The 12,278-nt window shown below is 45.9% G+C and overlaps 1 protein-coding gene across 1 annotated transcript in view; it reads right to left on the bottom strand.

Annotated features, from left to right (window-relative positions):
• The window catches only part of Gadl1 (glutamate decarboxylase like 1), a 179,925-nt gene that overhangs the window by 132,913 nt on the left and 34,734 nt on the right, over nt 1-12,278 (bottom strand). The window contains exons 3-4 of the mRNA XM_028886523.2: nt 5,978-6,104; nt 3,202-3,292 (exon numbers count right to left, since the gene is read on the bottom strand). Coding sequence (XP_028742356.1) covers nt 3,202-3,292; nt 5,978-6,104 — 218 coding nt within the window. The remainder of the gene's footprint in view (nt 1-3,201; nt 3,293-5,977; nt 6,105-12,278) is intronic.

Raw genomic sequence — 12,278 nt, 5'->3', positions numbered from 1 at the left:
AATAAATCATATCTGAATAAATATGTACTCCAATATGTAGGCTAAGCAGATGTGTTTAAATTTCTAGTTGTGGAAAAAAAAATTTGATATGAGTATTTTAACATGTGGAGGGGACAGCTTTGCAATAAAGGCAAAAGAACCAACTATCCACTATGTAGTGTCTGCCTGTGTGCCAAGCACTCTACAGGTGTTGGATTCTCTTAAACATAAGACAGGCTAAATTTCCAACCATGGTGTGAAACCAGTTTACACACACAGAAAATGTTAAAGGCTGTATATGTTTATAGGGAGCTGAAATAAAGATAAAATAATAACTCAGTTTGTTGTAAACCTATTACTAATAATTAGATCAACTCTACACTGGTAATGGATATGCAGATGGAGGAGGGAGGTATAGAATGCACAAGGGGTGGGCACAGTATGAGTGGATGGTCCAGTAGGGCAGCAATTTAACACATCATAGACCTCTAAATGTGCCAGGTTAAATAACTCAAGCAAGGAGTTGTAAAACTCTGCGAGGAGAGATCTGAAGAGTGAAACTTGACTGTCCTTTTTGACGATCTACTACTGATTCTTCCACCCCAGAATCCAGTTCCTGTGTCTGCTCTGTGTGGAGGCACTGTCATGCCCATGACTTCACCCCTGACATCTATATCAGTAATCCAGGAACTGCCAATCTTTACCTTGGGTATCTACTCAATAACGCACTGTCCTCGACACATCCTCTTCCATGGCTTCCATACCTATACTCTTGACTCCCCGCTCCTCCCTCCCTCCATCTTGGCTGATTCTCACCCTCCTAACCATTAAAGGTTAGGTATCTTCAAGTCTTGTTCCCAAGGTCCTGAGTCCTGTTCTCTCTTCACTCTGTCTTTTGTCCTTATGATGTGGTTTTCCACACTGGCTGCTCACTGAAGCTATTAAGCCTGCACAGCATGTGCATGCCATTAGTCTGCTTGAATCCCAGGGTTCCTCGGGTTAATTCCAAATGTGAATCACTAGCTTGGGGAATCTCATCCATTTCCACTATTTAACCATTCTTCCCCTACTCTCTTTCACATGTACACATTTTAAAATTCATATCAGAATTCCAGGCCCAGAGATCTCTCAGTGTGGTTGACTGTCTCAAAGTCATTGCAACTTTTAAGTCCCACAACTGAAGTGGAGATTTTGACATTGCCTCATCCACTACCTGGTGTTCTCTTCCAGCGTTTTGTACTGTCCTATAGGACAGCCATGAACTCAGCCACAAAGGCTAGAAGCTTAGGTAGCAGCTAAGAAATCTCTCTCTGAGCCTCATTTCCAAGATCCTACACTTAACCACCCCTTTGCACATTAGCTTCTAAGTGTGTGTACAGATGTATATGAATGTCACTGTGTGTGTAGAGATACACATACACACATGTGCACATGGTCAGGGAGGCCAAAGGTGCTTTGGGGGACAGGGTCTCTCACAGGACCTGGGCTTGGAATGTGACTGTACTGCCTGCTCACCAAGTGCTAGGGATTCAGCTCCCTCCACCTTCTCAGTGCTGGGATTACAAGTGGGTGCTGAGGCTCAAACTCAGGTCCTCATGTGTCTACGAAGCACTGTAATGATGGAGCCTGGCTTCCATGCTTTGTCTTCTAAACATGCTTTTCCCCTAGTCTTTCCACTTCCTCTTCACTCAGAATCCAAACTGCTACCATCTCTCATTTGGCAAAGGAAATATACTCTACATTCATCCCATCTAGTCTACTGCAATATTTCAGTGTGTTCGTGTGTGTGTGTGTGTGTGTGTGTGTGTGTGTGTGTGTCTGTCGCACGCACACTATAAGGGCACATGGAAATCAGAGGATAATCTTTCCATATTTATCCCTCCTTCCACTTTGAGACAACGCAGCTTAAGCCAGGCTCATTGGCCCAGGAGTTTCTGGAGATTTTCTTATCTGCCTTCCATTTCCCATGGATGTGCTGGGTTCTAGATATTTGTGTTACTGCATCTGCTTTTATGTGAGTTCATAGATTCTGAACTCAGATTGTCAAGCTTACCCACTGAGCCATCTCCCTATTCCTCAGCAAAATTTCTTCTGACAACAAATGTCACTAAATAACATTGACTTTCAAGGGCTTCTTTCCTATGTGTGTGGAATGATTCATAAGCATGTTTCATAGGCTCAACATATTTCTTCTCTCAGTCTCTTTGGTCTTGTTTTCCACTATAATCCCTGTCACTCTGTCAGCTACACCCACACTGACCTTTCAACATAGAGAGGCATGCTGCTGCCTCCCACCACAGGACCTTTGTATATGCTGTTCTCACTGTGGCATGCTGCCTCCTACCACAGGGCCTTTGTATATGCTGTTCTCACTGTGGCATGCTGCCTCCTACCACAGGGCCTTCATACATGCTGCTCCCACCACTTGGAATGCGTCCTCTCAATTTCACAAGCTTAACTCATACCCATCCTTCTCGTAGCTGTCACTTTTCCCCAGAGACTTCCCTGGGACTAACTAGGAAACATTCCTCCATTTATGTTTATAGTACAACACACCTGTCTCTCAAGTATGAATTTGGATTTTATATTCATTCACATTAAAGCCATTTAGTACATGTCTTTCTTTTGCCAGACTTTATCATTTCTAAGGTAGGTGTGTGTGTGTGTGTGTGTGTGTGTATGTGTGTTTGCATAGATCAAAGGACAACCTTGGACATGGTTCCTTAGGAGCCATCCACTTGTCTTTTCAGGCAGGATCTCTCACTGGCCTAGAGTTCACCAAGAAGGCTAGTCTGGCTAGCTGTGAGCCTCAGGGATCCTCCTGTGCCTGCCTCCCAGAGCTGGCATTACAAGAGTGTATAGCATCAGACTTGGGTTCTGAGGTCTTCCTGCTTGCCAGGCAAGCACTCTGCCAACTGAGCCATCTCCTTGGCCCAAGGCTTGTTTTCATCCTGCCTCTAATATGTAGCATAGACATGGCTTCTTGTGCAGGAGTTAGTGGGGGATTGCTTAACCAGCTTTCTCCTCTGATTGATGGGTATGCCTGGCATTATCTCACAACTCTACCTGTCAAAAGCACCTCCTCCAATATGGCTTGGAGTGTTAGGACTATAACATTTCTAATGGTTAGACTTTGCAAAACAAATCATGACAGTGAAATTCACAAAACAAATCTTCACAGAGTTAATGTCTATCTCTAACCTCCAGTCACACGGTACTTACACGCTTGGATTAAGTGCTTCTGTTATAATCCGGGCTGCCAAGGAGTAGTAATCAAGGCCAGCATACAACTGGTTGAAAAACCTTGGATGGTCTGTAAATAGAAAACAAAGTACTCACTTACACAGCAATGGAGCACCAATAGCTCCTTCAGATTAGGAGAGCAGCTGGCCACAAGGTCAGCACAGTGTGATTCCACTTACAGGACCTTCAGAATCAGCATAGACACCTGCAGAATAGAGGGAAGGATTTGCTGCATCAAGAAGCTATTCAGCTGGGCAAGGGCACAAGGGGCCTCTGGGTTCTAGAAATGGGCTGAGCCTCTTCTGATCTATAAGCTGAGAGAGTCATATTTGTGTACCTTATTATAGATAACTACATTTCAAGTATTTTAAAAATACTTAGCATATATACAAGGAAAAGTGTTGAGGCTCCTTTTCTGTGTGTGCATTTGTACATATATTCAAGCATGTGTGTGTGTGCATATACGTGTGTGTGTTCGCATAGGTCAGAGGTTGGCAGCATCTGTCTTTCTTAGTTTTTCTCCACCTTAGTCTTAAGAGGGAGTCTCTCATTCAACCTCAAGCTTGCCCACCCAGCTAGACTGGCTGGCCAGTGGGGCCATGCGAGCCACCCGTCTGTCTCCCCAGAGCTCGGACTACCTGTGTGTGAAGCCCCACCTGTCTTTTTAACATGGGACTAGGGGGGCTGAATTCTTGTTCCTATGCTTCTGCATCGAGCACGTTATTAGAGGCACCATATCCCCACCTATGAAGTGCTTTGGCCTAACTTTTCCTCCAAGACAAGCTTTCTCTGTAAAACTGGAGAGATTGAGAGCTTTGCTTTAATTTCTGGTTTCTTCTGCTGTCTGCCTCCACCCAAGCCCTTGAGAAATGGGTCTTAGCACCATCCCTCCAGTGTCACAGCCTCCAAGTGTCTGCCTGCAGTGACAGTCCAGGAGTGGCCTTTCTGTTCCTCCTGCTGCACAGCTTGTCTGGCATGAAGCAGATGGGCACCAGCTGTGACTCATCACTCAGTTCAGACACTTCGGGATTCAACCTACTTCAAACGCCATTGCCATCTCCTATATAACTCCATCGTGGAGTAAGAACTTCCTGTCTGGTCTTTCTCCCCTCCCTCCCTCCCTCTCTTCCCATCTTTCTCCTCATTTAAAAGGTCTCATTTTTTTTTAAGTCTCATAAAAGTCCCCAGCCTTCCAAGTGTGAATATTCACACTGAACACCAGGCTAACTGGCTTGACATTCTTAGGCATAAGAAAGACAGTGTGACAAAGAGCACAAAGGCACAGGCCTTTCTAATTCGGAATGTGTGGGAAACTGGTTTGGATGGAGAATTAAATATGGGTTTTTTCCCCCTCTCTCTTTCAACCATCCGTTCAATAAAGAAAACCCAAATCGAAGCAAATGCCTTTTCAATTAAAGCATGGAAAACTCCCTCTGATCTGGCAGAGACAACCAGACATCGCTACAAGTAATTTTAATAGGATTTTTTAAAGTTCTGTGTTAATTTATGATTGATTTCCATGGTAACATTATGGAAAATACACAGTAAACTGAAAACAATCTACTGCATTAAATGTCACTCCAGACTTCTGACAGCCATAATAATAATGAAGTAGGCATCCCTATTAGGAAATTCTAACTGAGTTTTAGATATATGCACCAGGCTTTCCCAAGGGAACTTAATCCAATTATTTTTAGCCAGGATTTTATGGCGTTCTTTCCACTAAATTTAGTCCAGTGTCAGAATTCACAGAGCATAATGGCTGTGTAGATTAAGACCCCGGATTACCTTCTCAGCACAGGAAGATGTGCATATTTTAGAAAATCAGACACACACACCCCCGACCACCAGCTTTGACACATCTTCATTGGTTATTTGTCCCATGGTAACAATCAAGCCAGTGACACAGTGCCACTGCTTACTGAAAGCCACAAGAGCGATGGCATTCATGCGAAAGTCACAATCAAACCTAACATTTACTGGGTTCTCTTTTACTGTTACTGTTTTTAGTTTTTAAGACTGAGTCTCCAGTAGCCCAGGCTAGCCTTGAACTCACTATGTAGCTGAGGATGACCTTGACCTCCTGATCTTCCTGTCTCCATCTGAGTGCTAGGATTATAGGTGTGCACCCCCATGCCTGACTCATGCAACATTGGGAAGAATCCAAGGCTTTGTGCATGCCTGCATGCTGGGCAAGCACTCTGCTAGGAGCTATACTCACAACTGTCATATTTCTCTTATATTTACCTAAATGTTTTTATTTTTATTTTGATTCTGCCAGATTTGATCAAATGAGTTGGTAATTAGCAGTTGCCAAGAGTACCAGCATCTAAATAAACCTAGTTTTGAACTTTTCCTTTTCTTTCTTTCTTTTCTCCTCTTCCTCTTCCTTTTTGCATGCTCTGGGCCACAGAAAAAATTTAAAGTCACATAACATAGTCATATTATCTCAATAACTTGCCAGTTTACTAACTAATTCATAGGAATTTCCGTACATAACTTGGTTACAAATGGTGGATGGAGATTGACAAGGAAGAGTCCGTGTTTATAGGTCTCTCACATTAACAGATCCCCATCAATTCTTTGGCCTTGAAAGCAAACCCGCATTAGAGATTAAAGGGACCCACACAGTGAGTAGTCTACATCAGAGCCCTGATTGGTCTGACCCAGGTTTCTTGTTCCTTAGACACTGGCATCATTATTTTCACTATGAGGCGAACATCAGGGAGAGGTCAGGGACATGACAAGGACTTACTGGTTTTGACGCTGAAGTGGATGACATCCTGGCAGAGTTTCAGCAGCTTGTCCTGTGGCTCTCCTGTGTCCCTCATCTCCAGATCAAGGAGTTGCCTCAGCTGCTCAGGGGGCTGCCACTCACACACCTGGAGATTGAGTGACAGCTCATGGTTAACTAAGTTCCCAGGAGAGCCCAGGATGGGGGTATTGGATGAGCCAGAACTCTGGCCTCAGGTAGCTCCAAAAGAGCAGAAGACATGGGGATTTCAACCTGCTGAAGCTGCAGGCTACCATAAAAGGAGCTGTGAGAACAGTATGGAGCCAGCTGGGACCAGAGAGGTCCATTCCGATCTCCTAGGAGAACTGACATCAGACTGGTGACATATGTAAGAACAGAGTGAGTCAGCTGAGGTTAGGGATGAGTCCCAGAGTGCTCTGGGTGGAAATGACATGGGATGGAAGGTCAGGCAGCCTACAGTGTCTCTAAGATGTCATGGAAGCATGTTTGACTGCAGCATAAATCAGAAGAAGAGGAAAGGCAGCCATGAGTTAAGCTAGACACTGACTGTTCCCTGAGATGACTCTCTCCCTTCCCACAGTCTGTCAGCCCAGCTGCCAGGGTGGGCCTCTCCCCCTCAAGCCATTTCCATGTATTCCTGTGCAAATACCCTCACTACTCACCATTTTCACAAGGTCAAAGCAGAAGTAATTATGCAGTCTATGTTCTACCAATGAGCTCTGCCCCCTCTTAGTAGAAGTAATTATGAAGACTCAAAACCACCCTGCTCGGGCAGCTTCTCGGCCTGCGTTTCTTCTCTGGTACTCCTACCTCCTGCTTTTCTCGCCTCCTTCTTCCTTGGACATACCAAGCATGCACACACTGCTGGGGTCTTCACACACATCATCCTCTGCCTAGGATGAGTCTCTCTCACCTCCTCCTTTTCATGGTGAACTCCCTCAGTTTGTGTATGTCATTGCTGAAACGCTTCAATTATTTCTCAGTGACAGTTTTGTATCCTAACGTTCCCACCTGCCCATGACCTAGTCTCAATCACTCTCTCCAACTTCTTCCATTTTCCACAACAGGTAATCACTAATATATTCCCTCATCTGTTATGTCCTACACAATCTCTGCAGGGGCAGAGCTGTTGGTTTGTTCATCCATGAAGCTTGTTCAACACTGCTCCACAGCTCCTCAGTAAAGATGGATCAGGATGCAAGGTTAATGATGGTGCTGGGGTTACAGGGGTGTTCGGGAGAAGATGGGGCCTTACTTTAAAGTACTCAATGGAGGTGTGTGGAGCAAATGAATGAGTAAATGGAGAGAGAGAGAGAGCTAAATCAAGGTGGGCTTTATAAAACTCTGGGAAGAATCAGGGACAAAATTCTAGGCTTCCTGTGATGATATACCAGGGGGACAGGTGCCCCCGGCTCAGAAAGAAGCTACAGGGATCCATGGAGAACACTGGCACTTAAGGAACCACACGATGACCTCTGACAGGGAGAATGCTGATAAGAGAGAACGCAGACCTTCCTTCTAGGATGGTATAGTGGGGCCATACATGAAAAGAAGGGTCTGGTGCCAAATGATGCTGAGAAGCCAAATTAACGACCAACCAGCCCCCAGGGAATTAATTCATCACCACAGAGGTGTTCTTGGCACTAGCAATGTGACTAGAGAGGTGGGGTGGAGAGATCCTGGAGGAGTGGAGAGGTAGGAGGTGAAGAAGCAGAGGGAAGGACCGAAGACATTTTTTAAAAGCTTGGTGGAGAGGATGAGGCTGAGGAGAGACCAGGGATAGAAGTGGGTGAGACGCGATGGAGGGGGGAAGTGGGGGAGCAGGAGGAACTAACACGTTGTGTGACAGGTGTGAAATTCAACTCCCATGGTGGCTCCCTGACAGACAGAGGTGAGTCCGCATGCCTGAGACCACCCACAGGAATGGCCATGGGCATACACAGCTACCCACATGAATCTCAAGGGAACTTGGATGAGGGAAAACTGTCTCAGAGGCTGCTTAGGACAGGAATCCATCTGCATGATCTCCTGGGCCCAGGAGCTAGAGAGTCAGCAAGGGCAGTAGATGGCAGGGGATAGAGGGGCTGGGATGGGCGGACGAGAGGAAACACAAGGGAATCTGGGGGAGTGTGGGATTGAGCTGGATCTTTTCGTGTGTGTGTGTGTGTGTGTGTGTGTGTGTGGTGTGTGTGTGTGTGTGTGTGTGTGTGTGTGGTGTGTGTGTGGTGTGTGTGTGGTGTGTGTGTGGTGTGTGTGGTGTGTGTATGTGGTGTGTGTGGTGTGTGTGTGTGTGTGTGTGGTGTGTGTGTGTGTGTGGTGTGGTGGTGTGTGTGTGTGTGGTGTGTGTGTATGTGTGTGTGTGTGTGTGTGTGTGTGTGTGTGGTGTGTGTGGTGTGTGTGGTGTGTGTGTGGTGTGTGGTGTGGTGGTGTGGTGTGGTGTGTGTGTGGTGTGTGTGTGTGGTGTGTGTGTGTGTGTGTGTGTGTGTGTGTGTGTGTGTGTGTGTGGTGTGTGTGTGTGTGTGTGGTGTGTGTGGTGTGTGTGTGGTGTGTGTGTGTGTTGGTGTGTGTGTGGTGTGTGTGTGGTGTATGTGTGTGGTGTGTGTGTGTGGTGTGTGTGTGTGTGTGTGTGTGTGAGTGTGTGTGTGTGTGTGGTGTGTGTGTGTGTGTGGTGTGTGTGTGTGTGTGTGTGTGTGTGGTGTGTGTGGTATGTGTGGTGTGTGTGTGTGTGTGTGTGTGTTGTGTGGTGTGTGTGTGGTGTGTGTGTGTGGTGTGTGTGTGGTGTGTGTGTGGGGGTGTGTGTGGTGTGGGTGTGGTGTGTGTGTGTGTGTGTGTGTGTGTGTGGTGTGTGTGTGGTGTGTGTGGGTGTGGTGTGTGTGTGTGTGGTGTGTGTGTGTGTGTGTGGTATGTGTGGTGTGTGTGTGTGTGTGGTGTGGTGTGTGTGTGTGTGGTGTGTGTGTGTGTGTGTGTGTGTGTGTGTGTGTGTGTGTGTGTGTGTGTGTTGGGGAGAGTATATGTGTGCACATGTAAATTCAGAAGTCAGAGGACAACTTCGGGCCGTTCCTTAGGAGCTTGCTGATTAGGCTACATTGTCTAGGAAAGCGCTCCACAAAGCTTCTCATCTCGGCCCCCCAGTGCTGTGATTACAAGCATGCACCTCCATGTTGTATCTTAAATTACGGATCCTGGGATGGAGCTCCAGTTCCTCAGGCTTGCACAGCAAGTACTTTACTGACATCACTGGCTCCCGGGATCTCCTCGCCAACCCTCTCCCTGCCACCTTGTCACCTGTTGGAGATAGAATCTCTTATAGTTCAGGCTGTCCTTGAACTTGCTATGTGGATGAGGATGACCTTGAACCCCTGATCCTCCAGCTCTCACGTACTGAGATGATATATTCTATATCGTCATGATGGACACCAGACTCCGTGGAAGCAAAGGCAAAGGAGTAAGCTTTATTGAATATAAGCTTCGATACCCATTTATAAAAAAGTGGCTGAGGATGAACATCTGCCTGTGAGGTCACCAAGAGTATGGCATGCCACTGCAGGTCATCTTAGAATGGTGTCCTGATGGTTCTCAGGGAATATAGACAAGTTAGTGCCAGAAAAGCTTCACGTGCTGGCCCCACCTCCAGCTGGCTTGCGCCCTCACTCCAGACAGCTTTCGTATCTACAACATCGGCCACCTTGGTACTCTTTAGCTGGACCCCAGAGTCCCTTCATTGGGGGTCCTATGTTCCTTTTTCATCTAATCCCCCATGGGTCTCCTCTGTCAGCGCTCCTTTCCAGTCTCTTCCACAAGAGGAACCCCCTTGCTCTGAGCACACCTTGCCCCTCGGTGGTGTGTTTTCCAGCTTTCTCTACTGTCCTTAGCAATGAGAACATCCCTGCAACTCCTCCCTGCCTTCCTGAAACTAATTTAACCATTACTCCTGCCCCAGTGTGTCAGCTCCTCTGTGAACTCTGGAAAGGTCTGCCCCAAATGCCCAGCACTCACTGCCCCCCCACCGGGATCCCCCATTCTCTTTACAAATGAAAATGTACCCGTCTAGTTGGATCATAAATTCAGTTTGAAACTGGGCCTTCATCTTCTGTTTCTTTATTTCCTCAAGGGCTCAATTTAATGCCTTTCAAGTAGCTAGCATTCAGTTAAAATTTAATTACTGAACAAAGCCTAGATTAAAAAAATACAGCCTTAGCCAGACATGGCTGGTGCCTCACACCTATGATTCCAGCACTCAAGAGGCGGAGGGAAAGGAGATCAAATCGGGGCCAGCCTGGGCTACATAGATCTTATCTCAAAAAACAAATCAAATCAGTCAGTATTCCAGTATGGGTCGGGGAGAGGCTCATGAGACTCTCACCTAGCTGAGGAAATATAGGCAGCTGATAGATAAGAGGGACGGCCAGTTCTCTTCAGGGGTGTGGATCCTGCCAGGCTGCCTGTGCTCCAGAGCATGGCCAGCTCCACACACAGAAAGAAACACAGGGGGAGCAAAAACTGAGCAATTAGTTTCTGAAAAGAAATGAAGAGGGAGGAAGAGATTAGGAAAAAGAGAAAGATGATAGTGACATGATATTGAAGGCAGTGTGGTGGGGCAATCTGGGAGGAGCTGGAGGGAACTGTGAGGGTGGATATGATCAGAATATGCTGCTGAGGGTCTGGAGAAATGACTCATGGTTAGCAGCACTAGCTACTCTTCCAGATTCCCAGCACCCACACGGCAGTTCACAGCAGTCTGTAACTTCAGTTCCAGGGGATCTAACACACCCTTCTGGCCTCTGTAGGTGTACATGTACATGAACATGGTACACATTTGTATATGTAGGCAAACACTTATACACATGCACATACACCAAAAAAAAGATTAAATTTTTAAAAAACATTGTATACATGTATGAAATTCATGAAGAATAAATATATTTTAAAATAGCATTTTTAAAATAATAAAAACAAAACTTTCTGGCAGAGAAGTGTGTTCCTAAGCAAACATGATTCAAAGTATTTCAGAGAAATGCAGAGAAGTCTGATGTTAAATTATAAATACATGAACGAATAAAAGCTGCCACAGTCAATTTTGTCCTGAGCATGACTATTCTGACCATGTTCAGAGATCATGACAATCTAGTCTATTAGCTTTCTAATTAGTGACCAACATTTCAGAATAAATACCATCACCTCCAAACTCAGTTATAAGTGGCATTTGTTTGCTACTAATATAATTGGGGAAGTCTTGCCCATGTGTGCACTTGTTAGTAATTCGACAGGAGAAGTGATTGGGATGATAAATGGCAATTTAGCAGTTGTTAGAGGTTCCCGGGGCGTGTGGAGAAGTTAGGAACACGGACAGGGAAGCCATACCACTTGGATTTAACCCCAGCTGACATGTACTAGCATGTGATGTGGTTGACATACATGACCCCATGTGCCTCTCTTTCTCCCTCCTTTCCAAAATAGGAAACAATACCATGTCTACTGTTTAGAGCTCATGTCATGACTGTGTGTGTGTGTGTGTGTGTGTGTGTGTGTGTGTGTGTGTGCGTGCAGGTCCGTGTGTGTCTGTGTGTCTATGTATCTATGTTTATGTCTATGTGTCTCTGTGTGTCTGTGTATGTCTATCTGTGTGTCTTTCTGTGTATCTGTGTGTGTGCATTTGTATGTGTGTACATTTGAGTGTCTGTGTATGTCTGTGTGTATATGTCTGTGTGTCTGTGTGTCTATGTATCTGTGTATGTCTATGTGTCTGTGTGTGTTTCTTGTGACAACATATGTGTGTAGCTGCATTCACATGTTTGCCTGTGTGACTGAAGGTCAGAGGACAATGTTCTGTCATTCCCTAGAAAATCTCATCCATTTTTTTTTTTGTCATTTATTTTTTGAGACAGTTTATCATTGCCCTAGAGCTTTCCCAAGTAAGCTTGGGTGGCTGGCCAGTGAGTCCCGGGATTTAACTGTTTCAACCTCCACTGGCTGATAGTTCAAGATCATGCACCACATCCAGCTTTTGTATGTGGATCAAATTCAGATCCTGATACCTGGTAAGAGCTTTGTGAAATGAGTTAACTCCCAATGCTATGGTGAAGGGATCAAACGTGCTGTACACATGGCCTGGGCCTGAGGGTGAGACTTAGCACACAGTACCCACTCCCTAGAGCACTTGGCCTGGGCCTGAGGGTGAGACTTAGCACATAGCACCCACTCCCTAGAGCACTTGGCCTGGGCCTGAGGGTGAGACTTAGCACACAGCACCCACTCCCTAGAGCACTTGGCCTGAGCCTGAGTGACACTGGTGGCAAGTCTA

This window comes from Peromyscus leucopus, chromosome 7, assembly GCF_004664715.2.
Source record: "Peromyscus leucopus breed LL Stock chromosome 7, UCI_PerLeu_2.1, whole genome shotgun sequence".
Lineage (NCBI taxonomy): Eukaryota > Metazoa > Chordata > Mammalia > Rodentia > Cricetidae > Peromyscus > Peromyscus leucopus.
This window is presented reverse-complemented; position numbering and strand designations above follow the sequence as displayed.